Source organism: Cariama cristata, unplaced genomic scaffold (assembly GCF_000690535.1).
Source record: "Cariama cristata isolate BGI_N322 unplaced genomic scaffold, ASM69053v1 scaffold17656, whole genome shotgun sequence".
Lineage (NCBI taxonomy): Eukaryota > Metazoa > Chordata > Aves > Cariamiformes > Cariamidae > Cariama > Cariama cristata.
Genome location: NW_009621737.1, coordinates 570 through 25,134, shown reverse-complemented (window position 1 = coordinate 25,134; position 24,565 = coordinate 570). Strand labels below are relative to the sequence as shown.

At 43.2% G+C, this 24,565-nt stretch overlaps 1 protein-coding gene across 1 annotated transcript; it reads left to right on the top strand.

Annotated features, from left to right (window-relative positions):
* Positions 1-772: 772 nt before the first annotated feature.
* BCO2 (beta-carotene oxygenase 2) lies at positions 773-21,743 on the top strand. The gene is made up of 12 exons (XM_009702091.1): positions 773-881; positions 8,459-8,663; positions 9,766-9,977; positions 11,492-11,607; positions 13,613-13,715; positions 14,912-15,040; positions 15,179-15,339; positions 15,902-16,069; positions 18,467-18,604; positions 19,907-20,089; positions 21,141-21,251; positions 21,630-21,743. Exons 1-12 carry the CDS (start codon positions 773-775, stop codon positions 21,741-21,743), a joined length of 1,749 nt encoding a protein of 582 aa, XP_009700393.1.
* The last annotated feature ends 2,822 nt before the right edge of the window (positions 21,744-24,565 follow it).

Genomic DNA, 24,565 nt, shown 5'->3' with positions numbered 1-24,565 from the left:
CTCTCAAGGGACAGGGCAGCTTCGAAGAGCTGCTTAACAACATGAAACAAACATAGCCATCAGCATGCGTTTGCCAAGCGCTAGCAGCTTCCTCTATGCCTCCTGAAGGAAAGGGTCCATGTAAGGTCCATCTTAGTTTGAAACTGCAGGGCACAGCCTGCCACTGGCCCTTCCCTATCTGGTTTGATGGTCTAATCTGGGGTGGCAACCAATATTCCTAAAGCCTTGAGATTCTTTGAGGAGCAAAGTGGTTACTCGGATTTTGAAACAAAACAAAGTATTTTTGACAGGTGAGAAAGACAAGACAAGGATTTTTAAAAGAATTGCCTTCGAGCCTGGCTACCTGAATACATGGATAATCTCTTCTCCCCTTTCTTCCGATTTCTGCAGCTACAACTGACAAATGGCGATAAAGCATTTTTTTCCACCAGTGGTAATGTCGTGGCACTTGAGCAACCCACCTGGCCCTGCTGCCGAGAGGGTCTCAGGGCTGCTGAGCCGCCCGGGTTGGGGACAGGTCTCCCCATGCCATGCCATGCCATGCCATGCCATGCCATGCCCTGCCCTGCCCTGCCCTCGCCTCGCCCGGCTGCAGCAGTGCAGCGGAGCGGAGCAGGCGGGCTGGCTCCTCCATCCTGCCCTGCAAGGGCAGACATTCCCGGCTTTTATTCTGAAATGGTGATGTCAGGCAGCTCGCTCCAGCTGATCCATCAGCGCTGGCTGCACACCATCATCCTGGCAACGGTACCTTTACCTGACCATCTCCGACCTGATGCCTTCTTCCGAGCGGAATATGCTTTCCAAAATCCTTTTGTCTGCCGTCAGCCTCCTGCTTGCTAGTTTGCAGCACTTCCTCTGCACCATGCTGCCATTTATTCCAGGTAAAATGCGTAAACAAACAAATCCTTCTATGCCAGCATCTTCGAAAGGGGTTTTCTGTTGCTGTTAAGAGCTGCTTCTGACACAGGTCGGTAGAGCGATTTCATTTCTATTGATCAGAAATTAGGAACTCAGCAATTTGAAGTGTTTGTTGGAAGCCAGAAATTCTGTGTTATTTATTGAAAAGATAAACAGGAGAGGCAAGTACATTGCACAGATTCCCTCGGATTACTAGCAGATACTAATGGTTTAGAGCTGGAAAACAAGTAGGCAGCAGATTCTGTCTGCAAGGGAGCCTGCTGTGAGACGTGTAAGTGGGCTGTGAAAGGGAAAGGATTGTTCAGAGCAGCGACATTACTGAAGCTTTGATCTGAGCATACAATGGGAAACGACACCAAGAGCTTTTGTATCGCTACTGAACTCTGCAATTTCTGGCGTCATTGCACAACCTGAGCTGTCTTTTTTTTAATATATCTAACAGAGTGAGATCTGTTGTCACAAAATAGGAACCAAATCTCTGCTTTTCGATGGTGGTGGTGTTTTTGTCCCTTTGGAATCAAAGGATTGCTTCTGGGGTAGCCATGTTCTGAAACCTGCCTTGTGCCACTGGAACACATCCATGGATACAAATTTCGGAACAGTTCAGGAGGTTTCTTTTTCACTGCACATGTTACTAAGTTGGTATAAGGCACGTCTCATCAACTACGTCTGTGAGATGGAAGACGGAAAATTCAGAGGCAGAGTAATTAATGCAAGCTAAGTGACCAAATACTAAGTCTAGCATTGGGAACATTATATAAAACAACCTATGGTATTAGCATTTCAGGGTGAGATAAAGTGCTTTCCTGCTGGGAAAAAAAGTCTATATGCATAAATTTTTGATGTTCTGCTAGCAGACTGCAACAACTGTATAGTCTTGTTTAAACTGGGGCTCTCTGCTAAATTTAAATTCTTTTGCACTCTGCCTCTTTCATTATGCTTTGAAGCTGAACTGCGTAGGAACATAAAGAGCTGTGTTTCTTGTCTTGATTACCCAAGTGACACGAAAAGCCTGCAAATTTCCTTGCCTTGTTTTCTGCATCTTTTTGAAAATTATGGATTTTCCCTGACTTTTACTAAGGTCTTCTTAAAAAAGCTTGCTGATAGAATTGTCTCAGTTTAGCTAAAAGGTGAGAATGTTGAATCATGAAAAACAAACCCCTCTATTATTTGTTCAGGCATGTGAGTGAAACACTGATAATAAAAGCAAAAAGTGTGAATAAAATTTATTCCATCTGATATGTTTCCTGTGACACCAGCAAAATTTTCCTAGCTCACCAGTTGTTCATAGTGCATTTCTAGGAGAGGTGTTCCAAGAACTTGATTGTGTAAATCAGTATTTAACAAAGAAATTACACTTTCTTCATGTTGGCAAAAAAACACCCTCAAAGTGTAGAATCTCTTTCTACGAGTGTCTTTGGGAAATCAACAGATATTTCATATGCAAGAGTATGCACAGTTCACACTTGCTTTTCTCCCTTACCTCCCTTTGACAAGCCTTTCTCCACTCCTTTTCTCCATTTCTTCTTCCCTGTGTTTTCTATTACTTCTTTTATGTTCTTCTTTGCCTCTTTGCCTGTTAGCAAGGAAGTGGGTGGCTGAGCCCCTGGCAATGGGAAATCAACAAGCTAGATGGAACAAGGAGTCAAGTACGGGGACTTCCCAGGAGACACAAGGCAAGTGCAACAACTTCAGAAGTCGGTGTGGGACACTCAGGTGAGCTGAGGGGTTCAAGCCTGGTGAAGGCAGAGGGTGAAGGCTAGAGTCGGGATGGCAGAAATCAATAGCTACAGCAGCTTCAGTTGGGGCTGAGGGAATAGGGAAAGCTGGTTTGCCTGCCCTGTTGTTCCAGACTGTGATTTACGGAGACCATAATGTGGCCCATGTCTTGTGCCAGAGGATTTCCAAATCAGCTGTGTGGTCGTTCTGAATTTGCATGAGTCCTCAGGGAAAACAGAATTCTTACTTCACTCTCCGTGCTTAAAGAGTGCCAGCTGTGAGCATTCTGTTTGCTGAAGTCTGCCCTTAAGTCTGGTCCGGGATCTCCTTCGGAATCAAGCCGTTAGACTATGCAGTTGCATGTGGAGGCAAAAGTTGGTGGTCCCTGTGCCGTGGATTTGAATATGTAGGTTAAAATCAGAGTGGATTTGCTATATCCAATGTGATTTCAATTTTCACAGCTAGCAAATGGCTTCTGTGTTTCCTCCAGCCACTGTTAAGATTTTCTCTCCCGCCCATTGCTATTTAAGTACAATTCAACGTCTGACTCATTGCTACTCTACCCAAAGCAGGTGGGGTCGCTTCTTTTGTACAGAGACTTTTTCAAGATCCTTGTCCTTGGTTCCACTGTTTCTGGATATAAATCATGAATGCTAGGATGTCAGTTTGTGACAGGCAGAGAAATCATGGCACACTGCTTTTTGAATGGAAACAGTACATGAACAAATAACGCCAGGCTATGATAATTCTGTAGTAATTGCTTACAATCTTTAGAAAAGATTTGAGGAAAAATTACAATGCTGTATTTGGCACTGCCTCTGCTCTGATGTGCCAAGGGAAGTTTAGATCTCAAGCCTATTTTAAAAGATTTGAGGTAAAATGGGAATTATAGTCCAGAAATGAAATTTTTGAGATGGCAGGTTGTAATGTGGTGCTGATTTTCAGATATTATGTTCAAGCAAATACAGTAAGTCCCACTGGGACTGTAGTGCCTTTGATTTATTGCTTATTCAAGTTCTTCTGTCTTGGAGTGTATCCAGAACAGAGTCAGTATTTAATTTTACTTACATGTTGCTCAACATCAAAAAACAGTCTGTCTTCTGTCTTTTGCAGAGATTGCTGTCTTCTTGGGTAGCTAGATGTTACCGTAAGTTAAGCTTTATGCCTCAGCTCTTATCTGAAGGTGATGCACCTTTATTACAATTGCTCGTGAACATTGCATTCAAGTAGGAAGTGTTTCTGTACCATCTGCTCAGTGCATTTCAGAGTAGGTGCAGATAAATGTAACAGGTTTTAGTATTAACTGTAATTAAATTTGAGGGTAGACTTTATTCAGATTTTTTTTTTTTTTAATAGGGAAGAAGTGTAATAGGGAAAAAGTGCAGCTGTGGTGTTTGGTTCCCCCCCCCCCCTTTTTTTTTAAACACAGCTATGGTGACTCACAGATTAGCAACAAAACAATTTCGTTTGATGTGCTTATTCTGTATTGTACTGTGCTGCATATGTATTGCAGCAGCTTGATTTTTTTGGAATTAATGCAAGCTTTTCCTGTGCCAATGGGGGGAATGAGTTGCACTAGGCCCTTCTGGTGTTAGCTCCATGTGCTAATTAATCCATGTTGTTTGCTGCTGCTACTGATCAAACCTCAGTATTGCACAGATAATGATTCCTTAAAAAAAGAAAAAAAAGGGTCAGGTTGCATAAAGTCCCTGCAAAGAACCTGTCTGACCACACCTGCCCAACCACCCTTGCATTGCCCAAATGCTGCATTGCTTTGTAGACAACATCATGTTTCCAGATCAGACGAGTGATCTGCAATACTGAGGCAGTTTATATAATGCAAGTAAAGGACACATTTTTTTGTGTTATGTCGAGTTTAGAGGTCATTGCTTATTTTTGTCTTCTGTTTCTTGTCCTGACTCTCTTCAGAACAAACTCACCAGAGCAAACCTCCTGGTTTTGGTGGTTTGGTTTTTTTTGCCTTGCACCCCTCCCCTCCTCCTGGCTGTTCGAAATTGTCCTAGAATGACTTGTCATGTTTCTGAAAACTTCTCTTTTGACTCATCTAAGTATCATGATTGGATTACATTTTGCATGCATTACTGTCAGGATCTTCAGCTCATTTGAGTGGTTCCCAGAAGGAGAGAGAGTACATTGCTATGCTTGTTTCTTTCTTTCTGATCTGATAGGACAGGGTATTAACTTACACAGTCTTGTTGTATATAGCCTGTTCTCAGACACTTTCTAGACTATGTCTTTAAATGAATTCTACCTAGATGAATTCTGACTAGATCAGATTTCAGGAAGGATTATTAAGATGATCATGTGAATGGCAATGTTATCACAAGAGACGGACAACAAAAGGACTTGCTTAGCTTAGGAAGTGATATGATTCCTCACTCTAAATAGATGTGGTAAACACAAGAGAGGGAGAACTACCAAAGTCAGTTAACAGTGCTGACAGAAAAACAAGGGGGACAAGCTGGCTTATGAATAAAGTCCTGTAAATTCAAAGGATTTTACTAATCATCTGGGCAATGAGCAGTCTTCCAAAGAGGCGGTAAATGCCAGCAAACGTAGTAACTTTTAAGACAGAGTTCATATATATGACTCTCTGGGACAGCAGTTGGGAGGAGATGACCCAGGAGGTCCTTTCTGGTCCTGTTCGGGCTCATTTGTGAAGTTTATCTTTCTAAACTCCCATGTGTAATTATGCTGCTCTCCAGGAATTTTCAATGTAGTGCCATCCTTGGCCATGCCATCTTTGTTTCTGCCTGGATGCAAAAATGTCTCCTTAGGGACACATTGCTCTCATTTTTCCTGCATATTTGACATCTTTGCAAACTGTAGCTTGGCCTACTAAAACTGCATTTCTGCAAATACTGATGGCAGTCACTAAACCTGCCAGGTGTTGGTTGATATGAAAAACCTCTACTTCCTTATGTCTAAGGAAATACTGTGAAGCAGTAGTGTTGGGATCAGATTGAGTGCTTCATATAGGATTTAATCAGAACTTAATTGAATTTTAAGAGGGAGAGGATGTTGATGGTTTGAGGTTAATTGCTTTAGCCCTGCAGCCTGAATTCTTTATCTAGCTGATTTACCATATTAGACATCTAAAGAAGGATTTGAGGATTGGCAAGACAGAGAACTACATTGAAGGGATCTTGCAATTTACCTTCCTGCATGGCTAACACTTATTATGGCTGTGGCTGTTCTAAAGAAGCAAGCTTAGAAAAATGCTATCATCTGACAACTGAGTTCTTTTGCAAATATTCTCATGTCTGAAATAGCAAATTTCCTCTGTTGATGTGAACACATGGTTTCAGAGGCTCACAAGTAAGTTGTGCAGCAGCTTCACTTAATCACATGGATTAAGGAATGTAGGCTAGAAGAAGCGGTGGTGAAAGTGACTAGTATAACCAGAACAAAATGCTACATCAAAAAATCAGAATGAAGTTCAGTATCAGTCTGGATTCTGTTTAGTGTGTGGTCCTGTCTCTACTAGACCTGGTTCAGGAATGGATTTCTGTATGCCATGCTGTCCTTTTTCATCAGTGTTTCACTTCCACCTAAATCTTCATCAGTTCTAGTTTAGTTCAGGGCTCAATGGTCTTATGGTGCGGATGAAGCAATGTAGCAAAACAACTCCGCTGACCTGTGGACATGAAGACTATGACAGATGAGGAGGTGATCGCATTGGGAAGGAAGGCAACAGCCTGTGTACTTTCTAGGTAAATCCACCTCCACAGCTAAATGGATTGCTAAAACAATCCTTGTGTTGATGAGGCTTTGCAAGCCAGGCTACTGGAGCCAATAACTAACTGTGTGCTGTTAGCACACAGCATTCAAGTCAGTTCATGCTTTCTTGATGCTTTTGTCCTGTAACTATGCGTAATAAGGGGGATATTGCATTCAAACAAGAGGCTCCATCAGAAATTATCCTTTTCCGCTATTGTTTATTTACTTACCAAGTAAATGTATTTAATCTGTTTTGTCCTATCCTGTAAATGTATTTCAGTTCAGTTTCATATGTGTTCTTCCTCACTTCCATTTTTTTGAGGAGGTGCGATTATTTTTGGGTTTGTTTTTTTTTGCGCAGCAGAAAAGCCAGTGTTTTCCTTTTTGAGCTTCTGTAATCAGATAGTACCGGTGAGTTTGAGAGCTGATCTGTACACCTTTCAATAGCCTCTGAGCTTCTGGTTTATTGCATTTCAAATAATGTCAACTTAGCAGAGTCCTCCATGTGTAGTGTAGAGAAAATATAACAACCTGTATTCAACAACTTATAGTCCAAAACTTTGGGTTTTTTAACATCATGTTCATAACATTTGTTGTGTAACAACCTATGGCTTGCCTGGATTTAGAGCAGTCCACTGGGACTCCTCTGGGTTGTCCTGTGGGATGTTCTTCCTAGTGAAATGCCTTTTTTTTTCTTTTTCTAGAAGAGCCTCTGTACTATGGGCAGAAAAACTGTTTTGATTTTTTTAATTCAGTAGAGGATGTTGTACAGTTTTGTTAAAAATAGCAGATTGTTTTGAAGGAACCTAATGCCACGATACATCCCCTCTCCTAAACTCCCAAGCTGGGAGATCCTGAATTTTGCTGACTATTCAAATTAAAAGGAATACTGGTAGCATAAAATTTCTTCACTGTGAAATGATCAGCATTAGGAAAACCATGCATTAGCTTTAGCTGCAAAACAATGCTGCTTCTTACTGTGAGCAACCTTATAGCCCAATTTTTCACACAGTTTCAGGAACTCTTGGTTAAACCCAGCTCAGATTAAGTCCTAGTCAGAGGTGTCTGAGGCAGCACCAACCATGATTTGACCTGGATACCGCTTGTTAAATTGTATGTTGCTGCATTGTTGACTTCATCCATAAGCAGCAGTGAGCATAAGCACAGTGAGGCTGTGGCATCACCTTTGGCCAGTTGCTGCCATCAGCTTTGCTGGAGGAAGAGCTAGGTTTGTCAATTAGCTAGAATGGCAGCTTCAAAGCCAAAGGCAGTAGTTGCCTTCTTGAAATACTTTTATATATTATTTTTAAAATAAGATGGATTTGCTTCTAAAGCAACTCACACAATTTACAAGTTGCAATCAACTTTACAAATCCTGCCATAGCATAGCATAGCATAGACTAGAGGCCACCATGCACAGCAATCCTTGCATCCAATCTGATAGCACAAAGTTGGAATGAACCATGCCTTTAATTGCAATGCTCCAAACCTCAAAGGAATGGACACTGCTTTACAAGGTGCCTAATTACATCTTTCTGCTTGTGGCTAGGGTCTGCAATAGTAAGACTGACTCCTTTCTCTCACTTTCTTCAGCAGACTGCTTGTCAGAAATCGCTGGGAGATTATTTTTAGGGCTCCCCCTCAACATTACTCTGTGCATCATCCCAACTTGGAACAGATTTCTTTTTGCAGCCTCACAGGTTCTTATAATAAATATCTGTATGTTACTTCCTCTCAGTTACTTATTGAAATAAATTCCAAATATAAACTTCTTTAACTAAAAGAAAAGTTTTCTTCTTTCCTATCATCACATATTTTATTATCTCCTTTGGACTGCAGAACAGGTGTCTCTAATACACTAACTACAGTAGAGTTAAATCCACTGGATTTTCAGCTCCCTGTGGATGTGTGGGGTATTATGGGAACACAGCTTTAGCTTGAATATCCACTACAGCTTGACCGCTTGCAGAATCCTGAATGCACTTCTCCTAGACATCCAAACTCAAGCTCTAGTAATTGTCTGTTTATTCAAGTGAAAATCTTAGTTACCTGCTTTTTGTTCTCACTGGTTTCTTTGCAGGTTTAAAGAATTTCTTGCCCAGCCCACCAAAAGAGGAAATCACCTTCCACAGCCCCAGGGGTTTGCAATGCATCTCACCCTTAATGCAGACAGTAGAGGAGACCCCTCAGCCCATCCCAGCAAAGATCAAAGGACATATCCCCAAATGGATTAATGGCAATCTTCTGAGGAATGGTCCTGGGAAGTTTGAGTTTGGCGAGGAGAGGTAAGTCCAGGTTTGGTGAGTTTATCAAATGATTCTGGCCTGAGTTCTGCCTAAACCTAAAGCAGACCCCCCCCCCCAAATGTCTCACCACTGTTTGGGGCATCTTGTAGTTTCTTTTTAAGTAAGTCAAGGAAGAAATGCTTATGTTATAATTTTTTTAAGAGCAGTTGGTCCCTTATCTGGAAACTCCCAGTGGGCTCTCTGAAAATAGGAGCATGGTTAACTTATTAAGGTTGGAGAAGCTGAGTCACAGAGAGGCTATGACCTACTCAGAATGATATAATGAGGGAACAGAGCCGGGGATTAAAGCATCCACACTCCTAGTCCTTTGTCATTAACAAAATCCATCCCATGAGCACTCTGAAATCCGGGGCAGGATTTGTAAAGTTGATTGCACTAAATTGTGTGAGTTGCTTTAGAACCAAATCCGTCTTATTTTAAAAATAATATATTAAAATATTTCAAGAAGGCAACTACTGCCTTTGGCTTTGAATCTGCCATTCTAGCTAATTGACAAACCTAGCTCTTCCTCCAACAAAGCTGATGGCAGCAACTGACCAAAGGTTATCATCTTCTCGTATTTCCAGAGACAGAGAATAAGGTTTTCTCAAAATCTCAGAGATTTCTCATTTTGGAGAGAATAGCATCCTGCAAACAGCTGAGAGCTAAAGGCTCCTTCCTGTGTGGTTGAGCTTCCAGTAATAATTTATTTTCTTGTTGTACAGTAAAGCGCAATTTCTATTCCCTATGCAGAAGTCTGTAGAGCGATTGGTTTACCAGTATAGATTATTTCCCCCAAAAGCTTATACATAGCATTTTCATAAGTCCCTGAGGTCCACTTTCAAAAGTAATATAAAGAGTTCAAAACTCACTGAAAGTCAGCATCTAACTTCAGATCCCACAGCTGCAAATACACTTGATTTGTTTCACTCAACTCAGATGTTTTCCCAGACTCATCACAAGGCTACGCATGTTTACATATTTATGGGATCTGGGCATTAGTTTTTTACAAACAATAATAAACCTAAAGATAAAAGGGAACAGTACAGCAGAACATCATATAGTGCCCAACTCTTTTTCTCTTATTTATCTCTTCTTGAAGATTTAACCATTGGTTTGATGGCATGGCCCTATTGCATCAGTTCCAGTTGGAGAATGGCACAGTGACATACCGGAGCAAGTTTCTGCAGAGCAATTCCTACCTGACTAACAGCCAGCACAACCGCATTGTGGTCTCAGAATTTGGAACACTGGCAATGCCAGACCCGTGCAAGAGTGTCTTTGGGCGCTTCATGTCACGTTTTGAGATGCCACGTAAGAGGGTTTCTAAGAAATAAGAAATATTCTAAGATTTTCTTTGGGAACTTGCTGTTAGGTTTAAAGGGAGATGTGAGGAAGTCTGGTAGGCCTATTCTGAGCCTATGTTTTTATTAGAACATGACTCCTTGGAACAACAACAAGAACAACAAAAATGCAAGTTGGTGTCAGATTTAGCTGGGAGAGGCACATTCAGTTTAATGTTTTAGTGCCACTTCAGCTCGCTTGGTTTGAGTCTGTTGCAAATTTCCAACAGAAATCTTTCCCCAAAGAATACCCTGTGCGGTCCTGATAATGAGCATTACAATCTGCTGTCCTACCTGAGACACAGCTTTGCCCTTAAAACACCTTGCCTTGCTAAGCTTGTAGGGTAAGTGGGCTAATCCTTCCCTTCCTGTACTAAAGTGCAGGAGATGATAGGAGCAGGGTGAGTGACGCTACTGCACAGGAATGGAAGTACCGTTACCTTTAGGATTCTGTGTATGTCAGGAAAGAAACAGGCTTAAACGCAAGCATTTTCAACTAAAACCAGAACAGACCTGAAGTTTGCCACTTGTTGCTCATGTGTGTGACCATCTCCTGCTCCTTGTATTCCCTGAGGAGATGGATCCTGTCTTGCCATGTCATCTGTTCCCTTCAAAGGTGCTCAAACCTTCACTCATTGGTCTGCCTAACTCCCCAACTCCCCACCCCACCCCAGCTCTCTCAGTAATTTTCAGACCTATCTACATCCCCCATATTCTTTCCCAAGCTGCAGCAGGTTGTTCCTGCACACCCTTGCCTGTTTGACTCTTCACACGCATGTAGGCTATTCCTCAGTACAAGGAGGCCTGTCCTCTGGGCTTTTCCTGTACCAACTTCAGGCTCTGTGTTCACCACTCACACAATGTATACAATTGGGGGAATTGCTTTTTCCTCAGCTCTTCTCAGCCACCTGGGCAGTGAGTCTCAGCTGCCCTAGGAGTAGCAAGAACAGCTCTGGCTGTTGTGTGCACGTCACTCTCAAAAGGCATCTGCCTGACTCAGTTTTGAAGAGGAAGAGAATAGGGAAGATGAAGCATTCCCTGTCCAAGCCCTGTCACAAATAGCATCCCTGCCCTCCTCTCAGCCCAAGTTGTAGCTTCAAGTCTTGCCTCTCTTGTTTCCAATACTGTAAATCAAACATGGCACTCTTCACATGTCTGTCAGAAGAGAGGACTTTGGCTGGGGAGGAAAGGGAGAGGGATACGAAGAAATAAGAAGTCAGAAACAAAGGGCATATGGAAGTATGAAGATTATCTTGGCTTCACTGCAGTGATTTCCAGAAGGAACAGTCTGTTTACTCTTATCCTGAACTCACCTGTGCAGGCAGTTTCCTGAGTGCCATTGTAGATTAGTGAGATATTTCTAATCAATCACAGAGGGATTAGTGTCAATGCAAGTGGGGTTTTTTTTGTTTAAACATGTCTAACTTTCTATAACGTGACACAAGTTCAAACAGAGCTGTGTACAACTCCAGGATTTTGTTTCAGAACCAAGTGACAATGCCAATGTGAACTACGTTGTGTATAAAGGAGACTATTATGTCACCAATGAGAACATCTTCGTGTACAAAGTGGACCCGGAAACGCTTGAAACGAAGGAAAAGGTGGGGGCAGATGGGATAAAGGGGTTAGCTAATGGTGCAAGAGAATCACTCCTTGGTCTTTCTAAGAGCAGCAAGGGAGAACACAGATTTGCAAAGAAATGATCAGTGCAGCTGTGGGCCATAGCCATAGGCATCTCTTCATGGTGTGCTCAAGTCCCTGAAAAATCTACTTGGCAATAAGGCAGCTCTCATGAGTGAAGATTCAGTCACTGCCCACTGTAGCAAGCAAGGGGAGAGACAGATATAGACTCGTTTCCGTTTGGGTACAGCTGGCATTCTTCCAGTGCAGTCACTGCTTGTCTGGACTTGTCTGTACCTACCAGTGTGTGAAGAATAAAAGTGCATACAGGAAGAAGTTAACATCACTGATCTGAGATCTGTATTCTTGCTCTGTCTCTTCATTCTTCCTACCTGTTCCCTTTATCTCCTTCTTACACCCCCAACTTTAAACACTCCAAAATGGCCCTTCAAAGTCTAGGCTAAAACCTCTGTTGCAGATGGGTGGTGAGGTCAACGTAAAGTCCAGTCAAAGTTCAGCTGACACTTTATTTTCTCCCATGCTTACCAAATGAACAAAAAGTCAGAGTAGAAGTCCTCCCATATGTTCTGTGCGTCGTCTTACAGGAGTGTGGAAGAGTATGACTTGTGAAATGGCAGCATAAGCTTTATGTCCCCCTGCCTGCACCCTTAGAGGGGATTTGGGTATTTGCTGGGCTGGACAACTGTGAGAAGGACTGGGGAAAGATTCTGCCATTCCTAAATCACTATTAACTACTGTGTCTGTATGTTACCATGGACTATTTAATACCACATACCCTCAGATCTCAGGGGAGGCATTTCAGGAGTACCGCACTCCCTATAGGATCAGCTGTGAGTTGTGAAGAAACTCTGTTTATGAAGTATAGCGTGCTACTTGCAGACTGAAATGGGGACTTTAACAATTTGCTATGTTATCTGTTTTGTAAACCATAATGCAGTGATGAAAAGACGTGTGGGTATTTTTAGTTTGAATGTTCAGCTCTGTTGAACCATCTTGTAATTAAAAAAAAATTCCCCTTAAGCTGCTTTTTAGATGCAGACTGGTATTTTTTGGCTAAGTGAAGAAATGGAAGGGATGATTTCATATTTAAACTCTCTGATTTGAGATGCCTTAAAAGGACACTGTTTTATAAGCTGCCAGTGGTGTGGCACTCTTTTCTACTGGGGCCTTCCAAAGGGTCTCCGGTTGGGTACTTGAAAGCCATTTTTTTAAACTTTTGGAAAAGAAGCATATCTTCCACGCTTTAATGTTTCAATGCATGGATTAATCTTCCTCCAACTTTTTCCTTCAGACTTTCTTCCCAACACATCCCCTCCACTCTCTGAGCCCAAACCACACCCTAACCCAGGAACACAAATTAACAGTACTCACAATTGTACCTTTAGCCTAACTGTTCCTTCTAGCTGTAGACAGTGAAGCTAAACTGTTTTCACTGTGAGGATCGTAACGCCTGACTGTCAATTAGCTATGAGTGCTTTCCAAAAACTTGGTGATTTTTGGGGGGCAGTGACTGTCTCGTCATGCATGTCTGTCTGTGGTTATTACATGGGGTCCTAGCTAAAATGCTCATATGGGCAACATTCCCACTGCGTTAGCACTTCCTGCCATCAGTAATGTTTGTGTCTCCCAGAGAAATGGCTAATGCCAAAATGCTCATATGGGCAACATTCCCACTGTGTTAGCACTTCCTGCCATCAGTAATGTTCGTGTCTCCCAGAGAAATGGCTAATACTATGAGTCGCATTTTACTGATAGGACTAACACAGAGAGAAACATCGATAATTTTCAAGGATTTCAGGAAGATTGCAGGCAAAATGAAGGCTTAAGTCCAGATCCCACATTAGGGCTGTAATCATCAAGCTATTCTTCCTCAGACTTTCATGAAACCAACATTTAGAAAGACTGTGGCTTGCTACAGAGCAACAGAAAACTTCTATGCTGACTGAAAATCTTTGGCATTTGCAGGTAGACTGGAGCAAATTTGTTGCAGTGAATGGGGCCACTGCTCATCCTCATTATGAGTCTGATGGGACAACATACAACATGGGCAATTCCTATGGGAAACATGGTAAGACAGCATGACCAGGCCTGGCTTGTGGGCAGGGTGTACAGGCTGCGTCTTGCTGCTGCTTCAAGGAGCAGTTGTTGAAGTAATTTCAGTGTCTAAAGAGACGACAAAATTGCTATTTCTCTTTGTGTCAAAATGATGGCAAACCAGATTAGTTCTTATTTCAGGGTGTCAGTCTGTCCCATAAAAATGGCTTCTCTCACCAACTAGTTTCAGATGCTTCTGACTTTGGCTTGTGAATATCCAGCAGATTCCCTTCTTCCTCTCCCAAGCTTTGATGGAAAACAATGATTTTTACAGTCCCATCCAGTGTTGAAGCCTCATCCGAAGAATTTTGACAGTTAGCTGCACATTTTCCACTTACAATAATTGGCTTTTGATAAGGACCATAAAGGTTTACAGGAGAGAAAGTGGAATTTATTACAGTGACCTGGCTATCTTACAGCAAAGCGGAGTTGTCTGGGATATTTTTCTTCTTCTCAAAACTATGAGCATTACATCTAGTTGAGATCTAGTTACATCGACATGGCTGCTCAGAGCTAGCATTTGCCATTAGTTACATGAAAGCCTTTTTTTTCAGGTGCCGAAGGCCTGTGAAAACAGCCACTGCCCTTTATTATGATACCTCAGGCTGGTTCCAGTTCACTGAACAGTTGCCCAGTATTGATAATTTTTCATTCTTGCTTTTTTCATTTCCTTTTGGCTTTAGCAATATCTAGCTTTGCAGCACATGCTGTTTTCAGCTGGAGAGACCAAACTACAGATTATTATTCAAATATGCCATTCTTTCCTGGCCATATGCTCAGATTTATTAAATGAGCATCAGTCATCACCAAGGCTCAAAGTTTTCATTTCCCTTGATACATAAGCTATGAACTTAGTTTTCTTCCTGCTTCTGTTATTATTATAGGATACTTTTAAGTTAACGTAAGGAATACATTGCAGACAGTAAAATTAGATGGCAGCCTACCAGACCGAGAAGATCATTCTACTTCCTTTCAAGCTTCTTTTTTTGCTAGGTAATCCTCTGTAGATTGTTTTATTGACTTGATAACTGGCTTTTTGTTTTCTGCTCTGTTTAGCTATGACTGTGGTTTCTAGTATTCTAGGGAAACAGGAATAGAGCCTGACTTTGGTTTCATGTATGTGGACAGTCTCACATCTCAGTGGCGTTGAACACCCTTTCTCCTTTCCAGGGTCTAGGTATAATATCATTCAGGTCCCTCCACAAAAGTCAAACTGTAGTGACACGTTAGAGGGAGCGAAAGTGCTGTGCTCCATTGCTCCAATGGATAAGATGAAACCTTCCTACTATCACAGCTTTGGTAAGAATGCTTTCTATCTCAAACTGGATTTAGCCTACTGTGAGGCAGAAAGGGCTGTTCACTGGCCTTTGTCTCTGAGATGTTTTATTGTCTCATTTGCTTAATACTCAGATGATGTCTCCTTGCTTCTCTATTCAGGAATGAGTGAAAACTACATCATTTTCATTGAGCAACCCATCAAGCTGAATCTGTTGAAGATTATCACTTCCAAACTCCGTGGGAAAGCCATTTCTGAAGGGATAAGCTGGGAACCTCAGTACAATACTTGCTTCCATGTGGTGAATAAGCACACTGGGGAGGTAGGTGGATCTTTGGCCTTTCCAGCAGCTGTGCAGCTGTAGCTTGAATCTTGGATCCCAAGAGAATAGTGCTGGGTAGCAGCTACAGATAGCTGTATGAATCAATCCAGAAGTTACGACATTATAGGCTTTACAAGCTTTGGTGTAGGTTTATTAGAAATGGGATTACTTCATGCGTTTTCCTCTCTATTGATTAACTTCTTTGCCAGACTTAAAAGAATGGGCAGAAATAAGCAGTTTGGGTTCCTGGGACTGCAGCACAGGGACTGAAGTGCAGTTCCCAAGTACTACAGAGCATAAAAAGGTCAGTCATAGTCTGGGAATGATGCTATAAGGAAGGAGTCATGACAGCAAGAGGCCTATCCTGGGCTGCTTTAGATTTGGCTTTTCTTCATCTGATTTTGCCTACATAAGTGGCTTTAAGCAGCCATTCTGTAGTAAGGACACAAGACAAATACCAAGGAATCAGTGGGGAATGAAATGGAGGAGAGAAGAGAAAACTCTTTGAGGTATGGCTGGGATCTTTAGAGAAGAAATTTAGCCTCTCTTATGGTCACTGTAGGTGCTGCCTGGGCAGTGGTACAGTAAGCCCTTTGCTACTTTTCATCAAATCAATGCCTTTGAAGATCATGGCTGTGTGGTCCTTGATCTGTGCTGCCAGGATGATGGAACAACTCTGGCTACTTACAAACTTCAGAATCTGCGGAGGAGTGGGGAAGGTCTAGATCAGGTAAGATCTCTGCGTTTGTGTTGCATAGGATCCGATCGCACCCCATGCTGGTTGAGTTACTTCTCTGAAGCAAGGCTCAGGTTAGTAGAATGGAGAACACTATGGGGGACCACAAGGCGGAGGATGTGAACTGGGGAAAAGAACCACAACTACATGGAAAAACTATGGAAAAATTATGATCTATTGGTATGGTGGTATTTTTCTTCCCTTTTAAATCTCTTAGCAGATAATCCGGCTTCTGTTTTTAAATCTTGTTTTTAATGATACTCATTTTCCGTATCCCTGTGTAATAAATTCTTTCCCCCAAGAAAGTATGCTAAATAAGTTTTTTCATTACTTTTAAAGGGCAAAAGAAAAAGAAACCCATGTTGTTTAAAAGCATTACTTCAGAAAACCAGCCTTTATTATGCAAATCACAGAAACACAAACATCACAGAAACCCCTACACTGTTCCTCACATTCACCTCACAACAGCATGTACTCATAAATCAGTTATTATGTCCAACTATAAGAGGCATTATTTTGCATAGGTCATACACTGGAAAAGTGGGGGTGCTTTCAGTTTCTTGTACTGCAGATGTGTTTATTGGAAACCCACCATATTGTGGGTGAAGGGCAGGCACTTCCACAACATGTTCAGACAAATCTGGACCTCCTTTGTCTGTGTTCTGATCTATCTAGAAGCAAGTCAGTTCTGATCTGAGAAGTGTATAGTTCTGTCCCTGTAGGGTCATTTTGTTCTGCTTTGTTGTTTTTTTGCAACGATGTGGTGAACATTAATTCAAGTACAGCACAGTGTTAATACGACTGTTTGCTTTGCAAACGGATTCCAGCTTTTGTTCAGCCCTCTCTGAGCATAAAAGAGCTATAATTTGATCTGTCTGAAGATGTCCTTCTCTCAACATTAGGCATGTGTTTCCAACACCCACGTTCTTTAACCGACAAGTTACATAGCCATTAAACTGTGTGCATACATGACTGCAAGTCATTTCAGGACAGAATCTTAAATGTACGCTGCACTGAAAGACCAAGGTATGCCTGAGCATGATTTGTCTGTTTTCCCCGAATCATGCTTAGTGCTTTTGCTTGCTGACTAAACCATATTTTGTCTGGCAGAGTTCCTCAACCAATGAGTTTACTGCGGCTACATAAAACATAAAAGTTTTGAAAATAGAGTTTCAAGATTAACACATATGATTAAAGTGAAGTTTCACATTGAACTGGTGAGTTACAGATTGAAGTAACTGAAAAACACCAAAACAGGGTTCTTGATACCTATTTTATTTGGAAGGCTTAATATTTGGGTTCTAAACTTGTCTTGAACAGAACTTTAGTGGCAATGGTGGAATTACTCCTCTCATGCAACCCACTGAATGACTGCCACACTGGGGGCTGCTAGTTTGCTCTCCCCTTTGCTCGCCAGGTAAATTCACCACTACCCTAGACTTCCCAAACATGAAGTCCATGTGTACCTGAGAACAGAAGAGGAAAATCATGCAGGCTAACCTCAGGCATTGTACTGAGGTACAGTAGTCTCCTGCTCGCCTTATCATCCAGGGGAGAGGGAGGGTCCTCTGGAGACTGGTGTAGAGCATTTAGTCAGATATTTCCAGTCATCCTGTGGACAAGCCCCTCCTTCCATTAATTTCACAGAGAGGCAACATTTATGCTCTGAGATTAACAGCAAGCAGTATGGTCAGTGTCTGTATCATATTGTCATCCCACAAAGACCTGAGACAGTCTACAATCAAGCAGTTTTTCTTCTGAAGCTTTGTAACTACATGCAGCTTATATAAAGTTCTTCTGCCATGCATGGTTCATACTATTTAAAATAATGTGGAAGTTTCTTAGTGCTTTTTTCAGCATCAGGCTTCCAAAGTGGGACTGCTGCTAATCGCCGATAGGGCTGTAGAGGGTGCGTTTCCAGCAGGGGTATCCCCTCTGCTTGCGCAGTGCTACGGAGGTCCCATTTTCTGTAATCCCCCTGTTAGCTCATGATCTTGAGTGGGTGAGAAGGGCCTAAGTCACACACTCAGTGGGTCGTATGTGGACAGGCTGCAAAAGATCAAAGTAAGTCTGTTCTAACTGAATAAAATATAGCACAGCATATGTCCCAATGCTGGATTTGGAGGGTAACTGAGTGATTTGCATACGCAACTCAGCATTAATTACTGTGAAAGCAATGCTGACCCATTTAATTGGTTGTCTTTTTGTTCTCTACTGTAAAGTACTGGAACAAGCAGAGTCCTTACCGGAACTTAGTAGAACATGTAACAGAAGGAAGAAGAAGATTTCAGGTTTGGGAGGAATGTCTAAAACTTAAGAATTGTTCCCCAAAAGGGCATTTAACATGAAATACCACACTCCTCTCACCATAACTTTCTGTCTCTGTAATAGGTTTATGACTCAATATCCCGAGCTTTCCCTCGTCGCTTTGTTCTCCCACTGAATGTGAATTCAGACACACCTGTGGGGAAGAATCTGAACCCACTGTCTTATACATTGGCGAGGGCTGTGAAAGATGCAGATGGCAAGGTACGTATTAAAGACTTACTTAACTGCATTTAATGGCTGTGGTGAGATTGCCTGCAACAGTTATCATCCTGTGGTATTATCTTCTCAGATCTTGTCCACCAAGCAAGCAAGGTTTGCTCATTACCAAGATGGGACTTAGTGTTTTAGGAAAAGGACTACCACATTGCCTTAAATGAGAAAGCAAAGACAGATAGTGACTTACCAAAAATGCCCAAGTGGGTTATGAGCCTTTACGATAATTGGCCAAACTTCGGCTTCTTCATTGACAAAATCCTCCATGCTTTCACCTGGGTACAGAACTGCTCTTTGCTTCCAGCTCTGAAGAGCCCTACAAAGTGGCATTTGGTAGTATAGAACATGTGTGGTCCGCTATGAGTGGGGTCATCTCTGTGTGTACTTTGTACCTGAGATTGCTGAGTGCTGGACCTTGGATCTTCTGAGCTAGTGTCATGGTTTAACCCCAGCTAGGAACTTGGCTCCACACAGCCGCTTGCTCACTCCCCCCGCGGTGGGATGTGGGAGAGAATCGGAAGGGTAAAAGTGGAAAAACTAATGGTTTGAGATTAATTCAGTTTAATAGGTAAAGCAAAAGCTGCGCTCAAGCAAAGCAAACCAAGGAATTCGTTCCCCACTTCCCATGGGCAGGCAGGTGTTCAGCCATCTCCGGAAAAGCAGGGCTCCACCACGTGTAATGGGTACTTGGGAAGACAAATGCCATCACTCCAAATATCCCCCATTCCTTCTGCTTCCTGCAGCTTTATATACTGAGCGTGATGTCATATGGTACAGAATATCCCTTTGGTCAGTTGGGGTCAGCTGTCCTGGCTGTGTCCCTTCCCAACTCCTTGTGCACCCCAAACTGAGTCGCTGGTGGGGTGAGAAGCAGAAAAGGCCTCGACGCTGTGTAACCACTGCTCAGCAATAACTAAAACATCCCTGTGTTATCAACACTGTTTCCAGCACAAATCCAAAACATAGCCCCACACCAGCTATTGTGAAGAAAATTAACTCTACCCCAGCCAAAACCAGCACACCTAGCAGTGCAGGAATATGTGGACTTGCTCCCAATTTTCACATTAGACTGATTCTTGAAGTTTCCAAGGTCTGCGATGATGACTCAGTTCTTTGGGTGAAACAGATAAGGGAGATGGAATTGGTGCTTCCACCTGCCACAGTGCAATATCAGGCTCATCTTTAAACATTTCTTCTCCACAACAGTTGCGCAGTGGGTTGGTGGCACCAGTCAGGTCTTCTGCCCAGTCAAAGCTAAACTGACACTCATGTAACGCATACTTCTTCTAGGTCTGGTGCACACCTGAAAATCTCCACCCTGAGGGCTTTGAAAACATTGGGGGCTTGGAGTTCCCCCAGATCAACTACTCTCGGTACAATGGTAGGAGGTACCGTTACTTCTATGGATGTGGTTTTCAGCATTTGGTTGGAGATTCCTTGATCAAGGTTGATGTGGAGACCAAGAATTTCAAGGTGAGGTGAAGTGAGATTATCTTCTTTTAGCAATGGGAGTCATTTCACTGAACTGGCCTTGAAGATATGTCATTTACTAGGCACTTTACTCTTAGGGGTCTTTGTCTAAATCGGTCTGAGATGAGATTCCTAATTTCATCTCTCACCTAGCACCTTATGAATGTGGCACACTTACCAAACAGGAGAGGATATCACTCCAGGTTCCTAGAGAGAGGACGGAACAGAAAGGGTTGGATAAAGTGTTCATGTGTCTTCCAGGTCAAAGAAGAATCATCTCTTAGCAGACAGTACAGAAAATACCCCAGTAGCATAGGCAGTTGGACATAAACTGCCAAAGTATTTATGACTCGGGCAAGAAACAAGGTTTAGGATAGTTCTGACAGCAAACACAAGGTGGGATATTTCCTGTGTCTCCCTTAAGCAGGGAATAATGATCTCCAAAGCGTTAAACACTTAGTAATCAGAGACTTTCCCAGAGGCTAGAGAGAGTTAGGAATCCTCAGAAAGAGGCGCCCATTTTAATTATTCTGCTCCAGACACTCATTTTGCAGTAAGAGGCCCTCCTCCAGCACAGCTTTGAGGTGCTATGGCTTTGCCTGCAATAGGAGCAGCAGCTATGCCCTCAGGTGGTGGTGATGATAAATCTCCTTCTCTATCCTGGCATGCCACCTCTCTCTCCACACTGCCTGGGCACAACATGGTCTGCACTAGGGTGGTGTGAAGGTGGGTGTGCCGCCTAGGACGGTGATGGTGTCTGAGTTTGTAGCTTATACCTGTGCCAGTGCAAACTGTTGGATGAAATGAGTAATAGGAACTCTTTTCACTGCCTGTTTGCATGATGCCTGGCACAATGGGCATGCTGGCACAACAATGGCACCATCATACTACTGGAATCAAAAGAATTAATTAAAAGGTTGAACTATAGGTTTCCTGGGAGCGCAGAGTATGCCTGGGCATCTTTGTGGGGAGCACTGCAGCTTGCAACTCTGCTAACTGTAGTAGACAGGTATTAATGAAATGAAACACATCCATATGTTACTGTGCTTGCTAGATTTGGCAGGAGGATGGATTCTACCCGTCAGAGCCTGTGTTTGTGCCAGTGCCTAATGCCACAGCAGAAGACAGTGGAGTCATCTTGTCTGTTGTGGTCTCCCCCACTGAGGTAACTTATTGCTACTAGTTCATCAAAGTCACATAGTATTAGGTATACGTTCTAACCACAAAACTGAATTTGAGGCTTTCTGGCAAATAGGCCTAGCACCACGCTCCCCAAGGTATGTGCCTCTGCAACTGCCAAGCACAGCCAGGCAAACATAAGTAGGGGTGTACCTTGGAATGTCAGTGTTCCTTGAGTGGCATCTGTGATTATCATTGCTCCTGGCCAAGTGTCTCACAGGTTTAGTCTGTATGGTCTGGTTGTACATGACCGTAGGACCTGGTTGTACATTTGGGGTCTCTTGTGTGCAACAGCTGTAGTGGGTTGTACAGTGGATTGAAATTCAACCTGGGCGTTCATTCTGGCTTTCTTTTTGTCCTGCAGAACCAAAGTGCTTTCCTGCTTGTCTTGGATGCAGAGAGCTTCAGAGAACTAGGGCGAGCAGAAGTCGCAGTGCAAATGCCTTATGGATTCCATGGCATCTTTACTTCCCACTGACTGAGGACCTTGCCACCGCCTGTAACTCAGGGCCAGGTCAAGCTCAGAAAGAAACATCTGCTCTCTTTTACCTTCCACCTTTGCATTACGCCCTGGATGAAAACACTGCTTTTTCTCTATCGTAACCTCTCTATCTTAATTTTCTGACTATCTTGATAGACCAGTTAGCAGCAGTTCACAAAGGCTGCCATGCGTAAAGCTTTCAAGGGAGAAAATGGAAAGTAAGATGACCATTACCTTCCCTCAGTAGCAGTGCACTTTGAAGGGAAGAGGATATTGGTGCTTAGGGCAGTGACTTTGGCTGAAATGTGTAAAGCAGAAGAGAGGAGTAAAACCAACTAGTAACAGGTAGGCCCAATGAGGGGATGTAATTTCATCCCCATTGCATAAAGATTGCCTTCAGTGAACTCCAGAAGGTAGATGCAAACGCTCACAGAAGCTGTACTTGCAGTGCTTTTCTCTGTATGCTAACGGTGCCCTTAAATAAAACCTTGCAAAGTTTCTTCTTTTCTTTCCCTGCCCTCACCAGACCCATGGCCAGCTTTGTACTATGACCCAAGGGGCAACAGCTGCAACCTTGACACACACCTTATTATGTTACATGGTCTTGTAGAGATCCTCGACACGTCTCCACCATGCTCTTGCTTAAGCAGCATAGCTGGATACAGCTCTGATGACTAACATTTCCTGCCCTCCTCCTAATTCAACCAGTATGAAACATGTAGAACTCCATTGTGGCCTTGATATCCCTTTGCTCGTAAGTTGAGCAGATCAAACTCAAACACCCTCTCATATGCTTGCTTCCTCATCCATGCTCCTACACTTCTTGAACTCTGAGGTGCAGGTGGATAGGTGTGTTGAGGGAAGCCCTCTATAGCAGTTCACTTGCCGGCTCTGCCTTTAGGTACACTCTGAAAAGTGAAGGCTTCCAGGAGAATGGATTCCCCTCCTGGGTTAAGGACTTTTTATATTGCTTCATTGTGAGAAGCCTGGAGAATGTTTTGAACCACTTCCTTAGGCAAAAAATGAGCCCTTGTGCCCTAGAGTTTGAAGGAAAGCCCCTGCTTCCTATTTGCAAACTTGCTTTGCCTTTTTTTTTTTTTCTTTTTTTTGACTCCTGAGGTTCTAGAGGCCAGCCCAAACAGAACTGAACCAAATCAGAGCTGACTCACTCTACCCAAACAACCCAGCTTTCTCTCCTCTCTGACCTTTCGTCACCTTCCTTACAGGTCTTGGGGAAAAGACAAGGGAGAGAAACAAGGGTTGCACACCAGGGCTGCAGCACCGTGACAAGGCTCATCTCACGAAGCCACCAGATGGCAAACACCTCCCGTTGCTGGTGCTCCAGCCCTACCGACCTCGTGCCTTCGCTACTGCAGCTGGCCCCTGTCTGTAACTTGCCATGTCAGCCAGTGGAATTACCCTCCTGTAGCCTGTCACCCACAGGGTGAGGGGACAGCCCCCAGCGAGGTCACATCCCTAGGACTGGAAGCTGAATCATAGAATGGTTTGGTTGGAAGGGACCTTAAAGATCATTTTGTTCCAACACCCCTGCCATGGGCAGGAACACCTTCCGCTAGAATGATGCTAAGGAAGTGCTTAGTGACGGCGGGTAGAGTTGCTGCTCTTTTCAAAATTTTTTTTTCTTGGTGAGGTGCGAAGAGGAAAGGCAAACCCTGTGTTAATTGCAACCAGCCAGAGTACCCAAGGCAGGGCTGTCGGCCAGTAGTGGAAGCGAAGAAAGATGCCCTGCAGTGCAAAGTCCATGCTGTGTTTATAAAGTTGTACTTCAGCAGTATGCAATCCTAGCCCCTGCCTGTGTTGTGTGCACACAGGCTATACTCTGCTAGCTTAAGAGCTATTTTTTCTCCTGTTCCTGTTACACGGACACCCTGCCCTGAGGCTTGGAGCTTTCCCACTCTCACAAACTGGCAGATATACTCTGTTATCCCTGGGGCACTAAGAATTCCTAGGAATTAAGGGAATATGCTGATCCAGTCACCTCCATTCAAACCCCTGCAGCACTGAGAAATCCAGGTTCCACCCCCTCTCCCAAAGCTTTCTGAAAATCACTACACTTGATGGATTCCTCTGCTTGAACTCCATGAATGTTAGCACCAGAGTGCACTCCTTCAAGTCTGTCAGGTTCATAACCATCCCAGAGGTCAAACTGGTTTGCCAGGATATAAGGGGAATCAACAGGCCTGGCAGGCCCTTCATGTGACTGGTGCAGGGAAGGACTGCTGTGTACATTTAATTTCTCTAAACCACCTCAAATCAGGCACATGACCAGCGAGCAGGGCATTCTCAAAGGTTTAACAATAGCTCCTCAGATACCACAGTGCTGTGGAACGGACAGAGCTCAGTTTTTCGGGGTGGGTATGATCCACAAAGTTTTCTCAGTCTCTTCAGGTGAGTATTGCTTTGTGAACTGCTTCTCTTTGGATTGCTGTGTAAACACCTTACAAGCGCATTCAGAGCCTGCCACCTTTCCTGTGGCAGGCCCACCCCTGTGCACCAGTGCATTTATGAACACACTTCTTGCAATTGTCATAATAGAAGAAAACACAAGCAAGTCAAACTGTTGGCCCGCAGGTCAAATCATTGCTAACGTTACCTCTACAGGATGAATGAGAGGATGAAACGCATTGAAAAATGAACGTCAATGAAAAGACAGAAGGCAGGAGGCACAAATTTCAGGTCTCTGATCTGGTTCTGCAACAAAGCCCAGTCCCACCCTGTAGAAAGCTCGTCTGCTGTTTAAGGTTGTGTTGTTTCACTGATGCGCTATTTTCCACGTAAATCTCAGATCATTCTGTTCC